This window comes from Lacerta agilis, chromosome 16 (genome assembly GCF_009819535.1).
Source record: "Lacerta agilis isolate rLacAgi1 chromosome 16, rLacAgi1.pri, whole genome shotgun sequence".
In the NCBI taxonomy this organism is placed as follows: Eukaryota; Metazoa; Chordata; class Lepidosauria; order Squamata; family Lacertidae; genus Lacerta; species Lacerta agilis.
Window position 1 is genome coordinate 7,455,979 of NC_046327.1, and position 19,124 is coordinate 7,475,102.

The 19,124-nt window shown below is 41.4% G+C and overlaps 1 protein-coding gene across 1 annotated transcript in view; it reads right to left on the reverse strand.

Moving 5' to 3' along the window:
• GLDC (glycine decarboxylase) overlaps window positions 1-19,124 on the reverse strand; it is a 37,382-nt gene that overhangs the window by 16,846 nt on the left and 1,412 nt on the right. The window contains exons 3-11 of the mRNA XM_033172722.1: window positions 11,542-11,677; window positions 6,785-6,949; window positions 6,080-6,157; window positions 5,502-5,649; window positions 4,511-4,707; window positions 3,675-3,771; window positions 2,959-3,064; window positions 2,215-2,354; window positions 571-651 (exon numbers count right to left, since the gene is read on the reverse strand). Of these exons, the coding sequence (XP_033028613.1) occupies window positions 571-651; window positions 2,215-2,354; window positions 2,959-3,064; window positions 3,675-3,771; window positions 4,511-4,707; window positions 5,502-5,649; window positions 6,080-6,157; window positions 6,785-6,949; window positions 11,542-11,677 (1,148 nt within the window). The remainder of the gene's footprint in view (window positions 1-570; window positions 652-2,214; window positions 2,355-2,958; window positions 3,065-3,674; window positions 3,772-4,510; window positions 4,708-5,501; window positions 5,650-6,079; window positions 6,158-6,784; window positions 6,950-11,541; window positions 11,678-19,124) is intronic.

The window sequence follows — 19,124 nt, forward strand, 5'->3', positions numbered from 1 at the left end:
AATGTTCATGGTGTTTGGGTTATTCCTTCAGAGAAGCTGAGTACAGCTGGCTTAAACTGGTTCTCTTATCTCTTTCTGTCAAGGTCATGCTGATTATAATAGTGAGGCCAGAAGGATCCTGGGCTTCACTTTCTCTTTCTATCTCTCTTCCTTCTGGTGTGTTGTTCTGTACATAGTATGCTTAGTGTTAAGGTTTAATCTTATTATAAGTTATTTTAAGTTTAAGTTAAGTCTGCTGCAACTGGATTTCTTATGGACAGGGCCAATCCTGAATGTATTGGATTTGTGACTATTATGCTCATTTGCCATCAGTAGCAGTAAAGCTCTGCTGGATTAAACACAATTGCTTCTTGTCTACTGCCTGGTCTTTTACTATGTGCTATGGCCATAGGGCTAATGCAATAAATAAATTAAATTGCTTCTTGTCTATTATTTGGGAATCCTGCAACGTGCTTAAGTTTTTACTCTGCTAACTATACACTGGAGTTCTGCTCTGGATCAGCATTGAGTAGAATACATGACAGAGTCTACCAATCAAACGTTAAGCACTCTGATCTGTGATCTACTTACAGCGGAAGATTCACAACCAAAGATCCATAGCAAGTCATCCAGGTCTTTCTCAGTTACAGTTTCATCAAGAGATACTCCAAGCTATGGACAGTTGGAAGGGAGGAAGGAAAGTTTAGTACTGAAAAAACTCCGTGTACTTTCAAAGAGCACAAAACAAAACATTAAAGTAGCGTAACAACTGTTGACATTTCACCAACGCGATTTGCAAGGTCCCGATTACTACAACACGAGCGAAAAAGTAACAAATTTTCTCATCAGGTTCAAATGATTCTGGTGGAAGCTTAAAATAATCTTTTTGTATTTTGAGTAGCTCCGTAGGTTTAATATACGCAGTTCTTCTAGCCTTAGCTATAGAACAGCATCATATTTTTTACAAAACTGTGCTTAGTAATTTCAGCAAACTTCTACTATGTATCTGCTCAGTTATTTAAAATTTCGGGGAGGAATTCAATGTAGTGCTAAGGAGATGGTGTTATCAATATTAGCATTTCTGCTTGCCTAATGGAATAGTGGCGCTGTGGGTTAAACCACAGCGACCAGGGCTTGCCGATCAGAAGGTCGGCGGTTCGAATCCCCGCGACGGGGTGAGCTCCCATTGCTCGGCCCCTGCTCCTGCCCACCTAGCAGTTCGAAAGCACGTCAAAAGTGCAAGTAGATAAATAGGTACCGCTCCAGCAGGAAGGTAAACAGCGTTTCCATGCGCTGCTCTGGTTCGCCAGAAGTGGCTTAGCTATGCTGGCCACATGACCCGGAAGCTGTACGCCGGCTCCCTCGGCCAGTAATGCGAGATGAGCACCACAACCCCAGTCGGATACGACTGGACCTGATGGTCAGGGGTCCCTTTACCTTTACCTTTAATGGAATGACTGACCTTCTCCTCCACCCATGTACTATGGGGTTATCTTGACCTCCCCAAGCCAATTTGGAGGATGGGGGAGGGAAGGAAGAACCCCCCCCCCGTGTTAGTGGAAGTCCTTGCATAGGGCTTCTGCAAGTGGGACCAGTGAATGGAATCTGCCCCTTACATTTCCCCCCTCTAATGAAAGTGAACTCAGAAGATGTGAAGCAGAATTTAAACATTCAGACCCAAAAAGAAAAGGGTACGCAACATTCCCTCTCTTTACAATTGCTTTATCTCTCAATAAATCTGTCTGGATAATTCTAATGTACAGTGTTACTATTGTATGTTGACTTTCTAACCTAGGCAGGCTCCCAGTTTTCCCCAGTTCTTCTGTGACTGTCAGAGGGTTCTTGTTTTCATGAGATGAGATATGCGACGTTTCACTTTGGCAGTAAGATCAAGACCAACTTCAGAGTGACACACAACGTACACAGGATTGTTTGGGGCTTCCTGGGTAAAGCACAGCCAGTCCTTTCATGTATCATGCTCAAAATTGTTTCCATTTTTATGCAAATCCCAGAAGATTTGCATCAAATCTGCCTCTGATCTTTTACATCTCCATCAATGCGTATCTGATTGTATGTTTTACTCAGTCTATGCAAAGTTAGATACCACCAAAGTGGAGCCTTAATTTTTCTCCTTCACACTAATGCTTAATGATATCATAGGAAAGTTTTTAGACAACCAGCCCCAATGTGACACTGAAAGGAACACATCCAAGAATAAATTGAGCCATCACTTACTGTACCATCATTGTAAATCCGGAGGTTTATCTGCCTCTGGGCTGCTCGGAGCAAGACTTCTTGGACGCCACATCCACACTGGATTTTCAAGGTATCAAAAAATAGGTCATGTTGCAGTTTATGACCAGCTCTCTTCAGACCTAGCAGAAATAACATGTGAACTCTTCGCTCCACTGGCTGCTCACATTTCTAGAAGGTTCTTCTGCATATAATATGCACTATTTTGGTTGATACGGTTTTCAACAACAATATGCTGGGATTACGGATTTCTACTGGTGTTATAACAGACTTGCCTAGATTTGTTCAGAGTTGGCAGGTGGGGGGTAGAGACTGGTAGCCAAATCTGTCTTATGAATCACTATAAACTGCACTGTTGCCTATTTCCCCACCTCGTCCGGTTCCTCAGATATGCAATCTTCCAATTTATCTTAATCCTAGTTCAGAGTTTCAATTTCTTCTGCTAAAGCCTCTTCCCCGAGTGCCTATCTTATCAGATATTTACCATAGAGCTGTTTCAAAGGGTCTCTCTATGACATCTACATTTTTTCTGGTTAATAATCAAGTTTTATTATCCAAGTTTAGTGTTTTATTACATAAAATGTTTTATTTGCACTTGTTGTTTACTACCCTGGAATGAAGATCAGTATACAAGTAAGTACATAAAATAGATTTCAGTTGTTGCACAGAATATTCAAATCTTTGAAGAGTCTCCATCATGCAGCCATTAGATTAATTTTAACTCACCTTCAGCTAAGATGAGAGTGGCATTATGCACCCTCCTGGCAATGTGCTTTAGTCCGTTAGCGCCATGGTAGACTCCAAACATGGCAGCCATATTAGCCAGAAGTGCCTAAAAGGCACAAAATTGGGGGGAAATAAGTCAATTCACTAGCAGGTTAGTGTAAGGTGGTTTTTTTGGGGGGAGGGGTTGTCTTGAAGTATATTTAGGAAAAAAGAACCCACTAATATTTAAAACATTCTATTTGTAATCGAGTTTAAACCAACCCACGCAATGAAAAGTTACAATTACATTCCTGACATTTTAAAACAATAAAAAAATCATTCAGATCCCTTGAATGTAAATTTGCAAAAAAGTCCACATTGAAGAGAAGGTTGTATCTAACTGTGTTCCTCTTCTCTGGAAAAGTTATTTGATTCCAGTGAGGTTTCTGCAAAAGGGAGCGGAAACGTGGTATCTGTCGCTTCTCCTTGTGCGTTTCCAAATGTGCTCCAAAGGATTGCGGTATCCTTTGGAGAATTGTGGGATATGGCACAGGGGGTTTCAAAGGAAAGCCTTCCCTCCTGGTCATGCACACCTTTGCTAGCAGAAGCAGCTAGATATTGCCCCAAAATACCCACATATTTTACTATCTCCATATTCAAAAGCATGAACACAAAATTTAAAAAAGTTTATAAATCTACTTTTTTTAAAATGACTGAACGACTGAAGAAAAGCTCACCTGTGCAGTGCATATGTTGCTTGTAGCTTTATCCCTTCTTATATGCTGTTCTCTGGTTTGCAATGCAAGTCGATACACTTCTTTTCCATTAGCATCCCTTGAGCCGTGAAAGAAAAATGGTTACTCTCTCAACATAGAGCAGCTCTGCTTTTCTTAATAAAAGGTGACCGGTAAACTCAAGAAGATAATGCAAGGCTAGGATGCTTGAGCAAAATAATTAAAAAGGCATTTAAAAATGCCAAACCATTCCTGAACCAATCTATCGGTCAAAGCACCCTCTATTCACTTGAAATCACATGGAACAACTGAGTGCAAAGCCCAATAGTGCAAATGACAATTCCGCGAAAGAAGATGTAAGGGCCGGTTTCACAAAGCGTGACAGACTGTGAGCAAGGGGAACCACGAGCTTGACTGATACAAGCTATGAAATCTACGTTGTGTGCCCTTGACCTAGACCTTATATACTAGTTTCTTGGACACACTCCTCCAATTTAGGCTTTTGAAGGTGTTCCAGTGGGGACACACAATTGTGGAAGTTCCAGCTGAACAGAGATGGCGTCTTTGCATATGTAAAGGGATGTATACACAAAATTTAATAAGGAATCCTTTGAGAGCATGGAAGCTCCATGTGGACAGTGGAGCTCTAAGTGCAGTAAGTGTGGAAATCATATTCTAGCCAAGATGATGTGTGTTTCATATTCATTCAACAAGCTCAAATCACTTCTTGGTAAGGGAAATGTGTTATCAGAAGGATGGAGTTTTGCACAATCGCTCGAGATGTCTTCAGCAAAAGTCCCATGACTATGATTGAAGCTTTCGGCTTCAAGTTAGCCTACCTTGTAACTCCTACCATTCTTCCAGGCATCATTCGCACCAGGTTCTCCTTGACAGCAAAAAAGGCTGCGTGTGGCCCACCGTAACAAAGAGGCACCCCAAACCTCTGGGAGTTGCCCAGAGCCACATCAACACCAAACTCTCCTGGAGGTCTCAAGATGCACAGAGCTAGCAGGTCAGTAGCACAGCAGACTAGAGTCTGAAACAAGGAAAGAGATCAGCATCATTGTCAGAACAAATGAACCATGGCCTTTGTTATGTAATACCTATGACAATTAACTAAGGTTTAATAAAAGTGATTCTAGTACGTCTCAAAGAAAACAATGAAAGAACCAGTAGTGCCTTAATTTCATGTTTAATGCAACTGTGCTGGGTTATATAAATTACCTGTTCCTGGTACCTCATCTACAATAAAGAGTATCGTGATGTATATTAAAGACTATATGCAGTATTAGGAGGAAAGCTTATATCAAATCAGATAATTGGTTCATTCTGAAACAGCTCGTCCATTTATTTGTTGAGAGAAGCAGATTTACTCCTACAAACTCTGCATGCAGATCTTTGGCCTCTACTGAAGTCAAATAGGGCAGGCACGTCCAACAGGTAGATCGTGATCTACCGGTAGATCACTGAACGTCTGTGGTAGATCACCGGTAGATCACCGGCTCCCCCCAAAGAAGCTCAACAACTGTGGCTCCCCTAAAAATGCTCAGCATTTTTGCCCTGAAACCCCCCAAAACAGGGATTTCCTTCCTAAAAGAAGCTCAACAACTTTGACCTGAACCCCCCAAAAGGGGGTAGATCACTGCCAGTTTTTAACTCTGTGAGTAGATCACAGGCTCTTGGGAGTTGGCCTGAAATAGGGCAAGGGAGACCCACGTCTGCACAGAGAGGTTCATTTCCGAAGAGTGTTCTGCAACTACAGTTATAATAAATCTAAATGGTTAAACATACAAAATATGTCAGGAAAAGGTTACAGTTGCTTCGGTTTACCCCGTTCTGATGTGCTTGATCAACCAATGCAGTGAAGTCTTCCACCTTCCCCTCGGTATCTGGGTACTGGAACAAAACGCCGCTGACATCTTTGCCACTGAAGTCCATTTCATGAGGCAACTTCAACTCAATAATAATGCCGGTGTAACTGGAAAGCAAGAGAAATATATAGGAGAAGAGTAAGCCACTTCCTGCTTGTAAATTGGTTTTCAACATAATTTACGGATTGGATCCAGACTTTACCTTCCACAAATGGGAAGGCTCCTAAACACAGAAAGGTTTTAATACAGTGGAGGGATCCTGCTGGTGAAGGGGGGGCAGTCCTCGTTCCCCCTACAGAACCCAGCAATACCTCCCACGATGGTCGATGACCCCCCACCCCCAGTCCCCTGGAACAGGGTGAGAGGAGGTGCTGGGAGCTAAGGCGGGAGCGGAAATGGCCAGATCTCCTCTCCCTCTCCTCCACAGGAAGAATGTAACTCGATTCAAGGGATGTTCCCGCTGGGAGCAAAGTCTGGATCCTACGAGATACCTACATATTGATTTGAAGGAAATAATGAAACAGAAGTAAACATTACTTTGCTCTGGTCTGCACCACTGCTATCGTCTGAGGATGGCATCGGATGTCGACATAAAACTTCCTCCGCTTATTATGCCTGTTGGGGGTGGGGAGACACAAACACACAATGTAATCATTTCAAATATGTTTCACACCATTTTTATTGCAGGCCAGCAAGTTTCTACAGCCTACATCACTACTCCCGATTGGCTTGGGCATCTGGCCTATAGTTCAGAAAGTACTCATCAATCACGAAACCAATAAAAACTCAAGCCTGCCACCAAGAAGATCCACATAAGAAAATTGTGAGGCAAAACACTCGGTTAGTGTTAGAAGATTATTAGATACATTCACAGAGAGCCATGAGCCCTGATAACTAAATATTGCTTCCTGTTTTTGTCAAGTTGATTGAGAGGGACAGCAAGGGAAGATTATCACCCTTTTTGTTGGTTTTCCTAAACCCACTTGGTTGGTCACTGTGAAAACAGGATCGCTGACTTGATGGTCCCTTGGCCTCATCGTTAAGTACCCTCCTAATCACCCAATTGTGATTTATTCAAGTTTGGTATGTATTTTCTTTTAGTATTCCTTTTCCTTTCTTCATGGTGTAACATTTCCGATTACAGGCCAGGGGGCAGCGTTCATTCTGTTTAATATAACCACTGTATTGAACCTAACTGTGGGGGCCCTTTATAAAACAAAATTTTTTGCTTCCATCTGTTACCTGTGGCACAACTGCATAGCTTCCGCTGCAGCAGTTCCTTCATCTAGCAAAGATGCATTCGACACGTCCATTCCTGTGAGGTCACACACCATTGTTTGATAATTTAATAAACTCTCCAGCCTGCCTTGAGATACCTCTGGCTGGTAAGGGGTGTACTGGGTAACCCTATTAAAAACAAAATATTTCAGATATCAAGCTTCTGACTCTTCTGAACCACGTTTCCAAAAAGGCCATAATCTCCAATATATTTTAACTGTCTATTTTAATACCATTTGAATCTGGCTGATATTTATGTTGCAAACAGAGCATGCACCACAAGAAAAACAAATAAATTAGGTTTAACTTTTAGAATGTGACTATTTGCTGCTGAATAGAAAGCATTCCCGTCAGTTATCAAACAGTTATCTGCCTCCCCAAATATGCTAGTCTATAGGTATCAAAATTCAGAGTCAAGCTGCTCTTAATCTGTTAACTTGATTATGCTTTAACTTCAGTTACTCTTCACTAACTGATCAGCTGATACTAAAATACTGAGTGTTGTAAAAGATTCTGGTTTCAGAAACTATGACAGAGAATTAATGATCACAGCTGGCGTCGCTATGTGCTACTGTAACACTGGGTAAAATCTTCATTTTGCGTGTTTATGCGGTTCCTCCTTGGGGGGACGGGACAGAGACAGAAACAGAGAAACCTGCTTCTGACTGTGTATGCTGTGTATTTAGAAATTAAGCCCCGCTTGGGAGGTAGAGAACAGGCACATACAATCAAAGAAAGTCTTTTATAGGTCAGTTTCTTTCTCTCCCCCCCCCCCCCACTTCCAAGGCCAACAACTTTGCTTGTGCTATGGTCCTCAAATACCAGCCAGCCTGCTGGCTGTTGGGGTCTGGGAATCCAGCACTAGGAATTTTGACTGATGGGTGGGACAAGCCACCTATTGACCTAATGACATCATTTAATTGACAGCGAAGTGGCCCTGCCCACCAGTCAAGTTTGATCCTGATAAAGGTCTGGCCCGTGGAACCAAAAAGGTTCCCCACTCCTGTGCTAAAACATATTAAGTAAAGTATTTATTGCAAGTGATAAAGGGTGGATCTTCACACAGGAAAAAAACATGCTATAAATAAGTCAGAAATTAAATTGTTATAATAAAAGTAAGAAAACTATGTAAAAATCGCATAGAAAATTTCTTTTGCTCTCTGCCGCCATCTGCTGTTGCGTGTTTATAACGCGTTCAAAACATTTATTATTATTTTTTTACTAATGTAGCTGAGTCTACATAGAAAGAAAAATGGTTGTGTCTAAAGCAAGGCAGGGAACCTTACTTGAATCGTAGGGAACACAGTTGTCAAGTCAAAGGCCAAGTTATAACCCAAAAGGAGTGACTTAGAAAGCAGTGACTTCAGCTATGAAAGGCTAAATGGAGTTCAAAGATCAGGAGTAGCCAACATGCTGCCCTCCAGATTACTAAGAAGCGACAGGAAGAAAAGAATATTGATGGCACTCCCTTCAGTCCCTACCAGCATGGCCAATGGTCAAGGATGCTTATAGTACAAGTCCAACAACATTTAGAGGGCATGACATTGGCTAGCCCTGCTACAGATTCTTATTTTTCCAGCAAGGAGCAGTGTTTGTTTTTAGCTTTGATAAGTTATATAACAACTTTTTTTGGGGGGGACGGACGGGACAGTTTTGTTTTTGTTTTTACCCTGCTCAGCCTCTGACAAGTACACAGTGAAGCTTCGACTTCAAATAAGAGAAGTCAAAGATCCGTGAGAAATTTACGGGCTCTGAAGCTGTTCCCATTCAGTCCAGGACGTGGATAAGCTTCTGAATTCATTTTAAGGCATGAGTAAGCAACATCAGAAGAGAAAATACAAGCCAAATTAAAACTTCTATTGTCTAAACTACGGTTAAACAATTCACCAAGGCACTTGCAGTGAGTTAGAATCTCCTGCATGCAACAAGGCAGGGAATCGGTTTGTTCCCCAGTAAGCCACAAAGGACGACCACAGGGATGTGTGGACAGGTGTGCCAGGCAGCTTTTTTGGTGCTAGCTGTTTTATTTATTTATTTAGTTATTAATTTAATATAATTAACATCATTATATGGATTTATATCCCATCTCTCTCTCTCTCTCTCTCTCTCTCTCAAGCTGGGATTCAAGGTGGCTTACAGCATTTAAAAATAACACTATAAAATACAAAGTAATAAAAACAAACTAGTTAAAAACAATGATTTAAATATATAAAGAACAGTTATAGGCAGCCTTAAAAACACCGTTTTCCCTAATAGCAGCCCAGCAGTCAGCATTGTCTGCATATTAGTTTTCAAAGGCCGGTCTGAAGAGGAAGGTCTTAGCCTACTGGCAGAGGGATAACCAAGAGGGAGCCAATCTAACTCTCTTGGGAAGGGATTACACCATATGCGAGCAGCCACAGAAAAGGCTCTGTCTCGTGTCGCCACCAGCTGAGCTTCTGCTGTTGATGGGTCCATGAGAAGGTGCTCACCTGAGAATCTCAACACCTGGGCAGTTTCATATAGGGAGATATGATATTTCAGGTAGCCTGGACCGAAGCCATAAACGGATATGTTTGCAAACCTTGATTAAACATCTAAAAAAAACAAAAACCCTCAGCTACCTTTGAGAAACCTTTGAATGGTAGACCACTATGTGACTATGGAAAATCCCTTAGGTTTCACAGATAGTTTACCATGCACCAAGGCAACTGGTTCCTCAAGGAACAAGCCTCCATGGTGTTAGTTGCACAGTGCTTTGGATCCTGACCAACATAATACCTTCCTATTACAACAGCATCATATTACTCACAAGTGAAGTATGAAAACAGGTAGACAAAACACGCCTATTCAACACCATGAAAACTGATCACTGTATATTCTTCAGGCTATATTAAAACAAACTTTTCTAACCCCCTAAAATGCAAGTAGCATTTCTGCACATGGTGCTGCACATAATACAATAGCAATCCGGCACATTAGTAATTACTGACCATGCAAATTGGTCCCTCTCCCATCCCCAGAATTTGCATTGTTTTAATTGCATACGCTTATTGAACACACACAAATCACTCTTCAGGATTATCTATTCATTTCCATGATAGTTGGCCGTTAAAATTGCTGGTCTCCAGTTCTGGCATCATTCACATCTTGCCAGACATTGAACCAAAGTAAATGAAATTGCACGCATTTTGTAAGTATCTCAGAACGCTGTCATCAGTATGAAAATAAATAAAAGTACAAATCAGGCAGGCAGTCATTACGAAAATAAAGTGGATTTCTAGGGTTAAGTCTAGACTTATTGTCAACTCATCCAAGAAGCCAAACATACTTTCTATTCTTTGTCCGTTCATTTATGTTCATGTCACGTCACTGGAATTAATTAGTTCTGTTTCCAGGGCAACACCACAGCGGACAGATAGCATGAAGACAGTCCGGAAGAATCAGCACAAAAATGTGTGCAGCTTAACACTGTCCCACAAACATTACACTGCTAACAGCTGATTGTGGGTTAGTGAGACACACTATTGATTTATTTAAACGCATCCTATTCTCAGTACTTTGATTAAGAAAACTAGAAATGCCACACAATCTAAGGAATCCTGGTACACTTTACCGAGTCCCAGTTGTCTAGGGAGGTCTGGTCTACACTGCAAGCATATTACCAGGAAGGGGGTGGGGGTGCGGAATGAAGCCAAATGCTTGAGGATGAGTCAAACAGAGATGTGAATTTGTTTCTCTAAAGTACAAGTCCCAGAGTTCCTTACTCCCCAGACAATATTCCCTGTGCACAGGCAGGAGGAACAGGGTGTGGCAGCTGACCAGTAGCAGGACAGAGGGATCAGCACCATAGTAAGGAGGGGTAGTGAGATCCCAGGGGTGGTGGTGAAAGCCAGAGGTGCAGATAAGATGTACACGCTGCAGAACATGTGAGGATGTTATAAGTCTGTACTGAGCCTAGAGAAATAATGTTTGAGCACTGCTTACCCGTGATAATGATAGCTAAGGACTGTTGCCTGAACTGGGGGATTTGAACCAATTGCCTATGACCCTCTTTACTTACGCAGGATTTTACAAAGCATAATTTCTGTGCAGAAATGTGGAAAAACGTCCGGTCGGGCAAAGAATTCCCGCATGCTATAACTAGGCAGATGGATTGCAGCCAGTTACCTGGGCTAAATAGCTAGACTTGCCCTTAAGAGAGAAAAAGCTCACTGTATTTTTTGTGCACAGTATTACCTCCAAATAAACTGAGCAACTGTATGCAACTATCTGTGCGGAGTAGCAGGAATTGTTTACAAAAAGACTCCTACTGAGTTGCATTCTTGCTAGAAGAATTCAAATGTTTGCTTGCCAAATCTGTCAGTGAATGGTATTTGCTTCACACTGTGCTTTCCTGCTAGTCTTTTATAATATTAAAAACAATAACGCACAAAAACAACCTCTGGGCCTTTCTATTCGTATCTTCCATCTTCCATTTCTCATCTTCTTCAAGGATTAATTTTACACACCCGTACAAGTTTTCCATATTTAACAGTTACAGGAATGGAAAAAATTGCTCTATTGATTGTTCGTTCTGTTCCTCAGATAATTCTGACCATTTTTTCCTTTCATCAGTCTTGAATCCCTGAAAGCAGCACAATAATGTAGGAACTTCTATGCATACCAGCACATTAACGACATGGAACAATATGAAAGATACAACACAGGTGTGTGTTTATTGATAAAATATGGTACATTACCATCCTGCGTTCTCCAGCATATTCCTCACAATGGCCTGAGGGACTGAACAGTTGTAATAACCCATGCCAATATACGACCTCCAGATCTTGTTCTTGCTGGCAATACTGTGTAAAGTTTCAAGAATTTCATTCTCACCTAATTAAAAAAAAAAGGATTTGTAAAAGGATTGATTAATGTGGTACATTTGGAACCTCCTGCTCCTTATAACCTAGTGCAGGTCTGCTAGCACCTCAAATTCTTCTCCCCATCTACTCCCAAATTTCATTGGCGCGCTTATCTTTAGTGCTGAAAATCACAGAAGTGAGGCAAATAAAAATTTGTTACCATCACTCACAATCACTCCATTCCAACTGCCCACTTTTGAGCGACGATATTTAGTTCTTTCTGATTAGCAGCGTATTGTAGCATGTCTTCTGAGTGGACTTTTAAAAGCTTGAAACCTATTTAAGGTACAAACTGTTTGCAAAAGGAACTGTATTTCCTTCTTTGCATTCTTCGGAATGCCAAGTGGGTTTCCTTAAGCCAGGGGTGTCCCTCCAGATGATGCTAAGCAGCAGTTTCCAGGAGACCTGAACATTCACCAAGTTGCAGGGGCTGATGGGAGTTGCCGCCCATCAGTAACCACCCTTACCTAAAGCTACCGGAAGGTAGTCCAGATTTTTAATTTCACCGGAGACCCGTACAACTCTGCAGCATCATACCAGGACTTTTAAACTCATGTAAACCCTGAATCATGTAAACTTGCTAAACTCATTATGATATCATAGGCCAAATTGGAGCAGCTGAAGGGTCGTGATTCAGCTGCTCCAATTTGGCCTATGATATCATAATGAGTTTAGCAAGACTCAGACCACCTTTGGTGGCTATGGGGCAATGGAGAAAATGTTTATATCCTGCAGTGCAGGACAACTTTTCCTAAATTGCACAACAAGAGTCACGTAAGTTCACCAAAGGTTTCTGATTGACAACCTGCTGTTGTCAACTGAACAGCCTTTAAATACCTTTTGCTGAAAAGGGATATACATGTCATGGAACCTACGCTTGAAAATAGCACTTAATAGTGAAAACTGGCACCTGAGAGCAATAAATAAACCAAATTTTAAAAAATGGCTAATTCATCTCACAGGCAATCAAGACTATCTGAAACCTGACCTCTAGTGATTTAAGCACTTTATCTACCTTTATAGCACTATGTCCTGAAAAGAAGATAATAATGCAAACTAGGCCTGGTGATATATATTGCCCAGGACCAGTATGAGGAGCAGATTGCAATGTCAGCTTCACTCAGCGGTATATCACTAAGGGCTCCCCATCCCCAGTGCTCTTCCCCACTTGTGCAGGAGCCAGCGCCGGCTGGGGGATCCTTTAACTGCTTGGCTGAGCAGTGACGGAGTTAGCTGCATGGGTGCCCAGAGTGGCGGCCATGCCGTGCACCCGGGCGTGTGTGTGTGTGTGTGTGTGTGTGTGATCTGCCGTGTGTGGCGGCGGCAGAGCGAGGCCACTGTGGTGTGCCTTTTTGTCACCCCCCTCATGGATGACACTCAGGGTGGACCGGCCCTGCTTCCTACGCCCCTGCGGCTGAGAGGAGCGGGAACTGCACACTCCTCAGGTGAGCAGTTAAAAGACGCAGAGGGAGGAACAAGCTGTATTGGTGCCTCGCCAATGCAGCTTTTTTCTCCCTCTGCGCAGTATGAGGGCAGAGTGGGGTGGTGATTTTACTCAGCAATATATCGCTGGTGAAACCACCGCCACTCCTGAGTCCCTCTGCCAGAAACGCTTGCTGGAGGAAGTCGCTAGCAGAGGGACTCAGGAGCGGTGGTGGTTTCACCAGCGATATACCGCTGAGTGAAGCTGATATCGTGGTCTGCTCCTCAGACCGGTCCTGGGAGATATATTAATATATCGCCCTGCCTAAAAGGTACATATAGATGGAAGATACAATCCATTATGGGAGCACTGTCCGGGAACAAGTGATCTCAGTATGGACCTCATTAAGCAGAGTTCACTTAATCTACATCACAAGCATTATCTTTAAGTGATTTATGCGTATGATTCTAAACGTTCTAAACATTTGTCTTGCATATCTGCATGGAAATCTTTCCTACTGTCCTGCACTATGAGAATCATGTTTGCAGGGGCGTAGCTAGGTAAATTGGTACCCGGGGTCAAAAATTTTTTGTCACCCACCCCTCAAGGCATGGGAAGGTCAGGTGGTACCCAGTGCGGAAAATTTCTTGTCAACCCCCCCCCCCACAAAAATGGTTTTACGTTATTTCATATTTTCTTACAAAGGAATAATAACAAGTAATAATAATTAAAAACTTTTATTTATATCCCGCCCTCCCCGGCCAAAGTCGGGCTCAGGGTGGCTAACACCAGATACATAACATTGGTATAAAATCAAACAATAATTAAATTACCTCCTAAAAACCTCTCAAGGTCTAATTAGATGGCTTTCCACAGGGTTAGGGTTGGGAACAGTAAGTGCTCCACTGAACTGAAATTTCAGCCTTCACAACATAAGAAAACAGCCAAGGAAACAGCTATTTTTGTGGAGGAGGGTAAAGATATTAACCGATATGCATGAAATTTCATATATAGCTATATAATCCCTAGTATAGTAAGATAAGACCTTCGGAGCAGGCATTTTCAAAAAAAAAAAAATCTTGCTAATTTGTCACCCCCTCCATTATGGAACCCGGGGCGGCCCGCCCCCTTGCCCCCCCTTGCTACGCCCCTGCATGTTTGCCATATTGCTATGACCCTTCCTCTGCTCAGTTCTACTCACTTGTGTGTCTAATGATCAGGACCAGGACACTAATAAAGTTACTCCTGTCTCATTTTCAGTTTCCTTCCCGTCCTTCTCGTACTCAACGGAAAATGAACCATAAAAAGCTTAAAGTCCAGAAACATAATACTGATACAGCAAAAAACAGATATAAGTTTTTTAACGGTGTGCTTTAACTTCAGGAAACATTTTGGAGATGCCTTTAAAAAAACACAAGAACTACTCAACATTTTTTTCTACTCCACTTCATTATTTTCCTCTACCTGACAGATAGCCTAGTCCAAAGGTACAAAACAGGTCCAACAATTTTGTATGGCGTATTTATCTTTATAGAATACAGACATTGGCCTCTGATTATGAATCTACTTGGCTAATTTGAGGCTGTCCCCTCCTCATTGTGCAATGAAAAAGCTATAAAGCAAAGGACTCAATGAAGGGGGAGCTAGAAATACGAGAGGACGGTGTAAACACCCATTAAGAAACACTTGGAAATCAGCCATCCTAGTCAGCCTACTGCTTCCACTTTTCTAGGGCAGTAGCAAAGATGAAATGCATTACACCGGACCCACTACACTGAAAATAGTTGAGTAATCCTTCAAGAACTTTAGCTAGCAATTCTTTTTTGCTGAATAAACGCCTGCTGCTGACCTTGTTTATTTCTCCTAGCTGGGAGTATTGCATAACATTATCGGAGGCAATGATCTTAATGTACCAAGCATAGAGTTCATTGATCTTTTGGCACCGTTATCTCAGAATGGGGGAAGGGGAACAAAGCACATACAGCTCCATCTTAGCTTTTATAATTCAGAAACAAGGTGCCCAACAGCTGAGCGGCATGATTCCTAGTTCAAGAAATAAAATTATTGTTATTTATTAATTGTTGTTATTGTTGTTATTATTATTAATCTGTCCAGCCCTGGCTATTGCACACATGAGCCCAGACTATCCCCATTGTTTCCAACAGGGCAGGTGCCTACTCTTGAGGTTTTGATGCCTACTGAAAACATATTTGGTCACCCAGGCCTTTGCTGGCGATTGTCCAGCTACTGTGGTTGCTATTATTTCTATATTTGCTGGATTTTAATGGGCTGTTTTGTTGTTCTCTGTGGTAGACAAACATGGATTTTGAAAATTTTTGGTATAAAACTATATTGTATGAATAAGTATCAGTGAATACTTAAAATGTGCAAATGATGCACGCATACTTGTTTTAAACTGTGGATAATAAAGGTGGAAAATAAAATAAATAAGAATGGGAAAACCTTTGTACATTCACTTTCATTTGTGTATCACAGCCCTTTGGCCATAAACGGCCAGGGTATACACTTGTTTGCCTCACGCTCTCCTATGTTACTGTTACCTCTCATCAGTTATAGACTCATCGGGTGGCACAAGTACAAAGTGTTCAAAAACAAGATCCAGTAAGGGACTTTTTGTGTTATAAACTTGTTGACGTGAATTTATCATACGCAATCGCCACCAAATTAGAATATGGCACAAGTTACCAGATTGCACAATGTTGTATTTCTCCCTCAGCCTTTTGGAATACGTACTGGAATAATCCAGTTTACATGCCAAAGTTTTGAGGCACCCGGTTGCCACCATCCCTAGGGTATGTTTAACTTCGAGCTGCAGCGTTCTGTAACAGCCTTCAGTAGACTAAAACCACTTTCAAAGGAGGCTTGCTGTACTCGTGAACAGAAATGCCACCAACTGCTACTATCATGTTTTCAGAGAATCACCGAGTAGGTGGCAGAATGTTACTAAGTCATACTAAGTGACCAGTGGACCCAAATAACGCTCATTTATTTAAAAGTCAGCAAGGAAGCACTCAAGCACAAAAAGAGCAATATTGCATTAAGTATAATCTGAAATTAGTGCCATGTTCACTACACAAAACACTATATTATGAAGAGTTTAGTATTACTAACTCAACTCCCTTGCTTTTGCTGCAGGAGTTTTATTGTTGCCATCCTGCAAAACCTTAAATAAAGTTTGGTCAGGTCCCAACTGCATTTTGGCCCTTGCTTAATTATCCTGTTATATATAGGTCCATAAATAATGGACTGGATATGAATTCTTATTGCAGGGAGAAGAGATCCCTGCTGAAGAGTGGGAAGGAAGAGCTCACCACCACCATCATTAAAAATCAGACTGCATTTCTGCTCAGTTGAGGTGAACATACATGTTCTGAACATAAAACGTAAAGAAAAGCTGCAGAATGAGAGCATAGTCCATAGTTTTCACTTAAAGGTGTAAAAAATGGACAGATGATTGCCACTATACTATGTTCCTGTAGTGTGTTCAGTTTTAAAGTAGCAACATGTCTGTGAATATTTTGACTATTTCCAAAATGGTATTATTATTATTATTATTATTATTAATTTTTTATTTATACCCCACCCATCTCGCTGAGTTTCCCCAGCCACTCTGGGTGGCTCCCAATTGAGTATTAAAAACAATACAGCATCTAGGGAGCCTAGATGTCGTAAGTATAATTTAACAGGCTCCTATGAAACCTATAAACCACAGAGCCTAGGGCTTGCTAATCAGAAGGTCGGCGGTTCGAATCCCCGTGACGGGGTGAGCTCCCGTTGCTCGGTCCCAGCTCCTGCCCACCTAGCAGTTCGAAAGCACGTCAAAGTGCAAGTAGATAAATATGTACCGCTCTGGCGGGAAGGCAAACAGCGTTTCTATGCACTGCTCTGGTTCGGCAGAAGCGGCTTAGTCATGCTGGCCACATGACCCGGAAACTGTACGCCGGCTCCCTTGGCCAGTAACGCGAGATGAGCGCCGCAACCCCAGAGTTGGACACGACTGGACCTAATGGTCAGGGGTCCCTTTACCTTTACCTATGATACCTAGACAACTGCATGTTGCGATGTGCTAAGTACGGTACTAAAATGAAAGCATTCGCTGAGGGCAGTAGGGAAACCACATTTCCTCTATGGTTTAAAGGTGAACATATAGCATGTTGGTGCATAGGATGAAAATTATGGCCACTTTCCTCCTCCCCTGTTTTCCTGTTGTACTGCTAAAAGCTAAACAATGGTTTGGCTTAGCATTGTGCCCAAACCTCGGCTTGCGATTTGTCTCTCTTTAGACAAACCATGAGCTGTAATCCAAGGTTTGTTCTTGGCTTACTGCCCACTGTTTGCCTCTGGAACACAAATCATAAACCCAGATTGGGAGGCTATGCTTAGCCAAACTACTGCTCAGCTCCTATTAAGAATGGCGGAGGAGAAAAGCAACTACCGGTAATTTTGTTCTGTGCGCTAACCCCACTGTGTTATGGTTAATTATGGTCTCAAGTGGCACATGAACATTGCCAATTTCAGTCTATATTCTGAGTCTTGAGAAAATGCAGTTTCCCCTAAAAAATGTTAATTGTGAGGATGGAACACTTATTGAATTATATACCACCCTATACGTGGAGGTCTCAGGGCGGTTCACTTCCAACAACTAAGAGGTACGTGGCGTGTTTGTTATGACACTGGTACAATGTTACACATAAAATGTGAAATGTACATTTTAAAAGAACAAACAAAATATGCATGTACTGTATACCATTTCACATCTGACACACAATGCTTTCTTTTATACTGAAACATTATATCTAGGTAACAAAAAAACCCATTATAAATGTAAGAAACCACCACCCCTTCAATAGAAACTCTTGAGTTATTTTATCAGGGAAGAGTTGTATCCAACTAAATTTGACCGAGAGAACAGCTATTGAAATGAATGGCTCTAAATTAATCATGCCCATTAATTTCATTGGGTCTCCTCTAAGTATGATTAATACGGGCAATATTCCAAAAATTACAAGTCACAAATATTATATCAAATAGGGATTAATATAATCCAGAATTTGAAAATATATATATATATTTTCAACCACAAACTGGGAGAAGACAATTAATTAAAGAAGCTAAGCTATAAAAATATAAAAGCTGAAAAATTAGACTAATAAATTTTCCATCAAAAAAGTAGAAATATTTCATTGTCACTGTATCACATATCATTCTCTACATAGAATCTATCTTTGCAGACTATTGTTCCACGGGGTTTTTCATTCCGCCTGCTGCTTCTGTTCTGTGATGTCATCACAAAATAACCAGATTGAACTGGCCAGAACCTTACAAAGGGCTGCTGGGCCTAAAGTTTACACTCAAACTGCAGCTGGCTGATGAACAACACCAAAATGAGAGCAAGACAATTCAGTGTGTTCTAGATCTTTAAATGCTCTCACAGATGAAAAAGAAGAGATTATCCCTAGGGGAAGGAAGCTAAAAGATTATAATAGTGCAACTGTTTAACAAAGTTTGATTAAACCACCTACCGTATATGTCACCAGCGCATTTTCCTGGCATTTTGTTTAGAGAGCACTTTTATGTTAAGCACTTAAGGAAATATTGATGCTGCTAGATATAATTTGTTTTATTTTGTTTTAAAGATGTACCTTCCCCCTCCCAAACCCTGGAAGTTTCTCCAAGAACCTCTAAACAAGGAAAATTATGAGTATTGAAATTTTGCACAGAGGGGCAATTCGGTGACAAAGTACAAAAGGAAACTCATTTTTAAATCCTTTTTTTGTACTTGTGAATCAGCATCTACAAATGTGACATCATCACACATAACATTTGATTGGCATTGCAAACTGACATACCTAGAAGAAACAGTGTGGATGAAGGTGTTAGAATCTGATCTCCTAAACAATTTCTTGAATAATGAAACCCACTAGAGGCTTGTCAATATAACGTAAAGTTAGCCAAAACTGCATATGCTTCATAA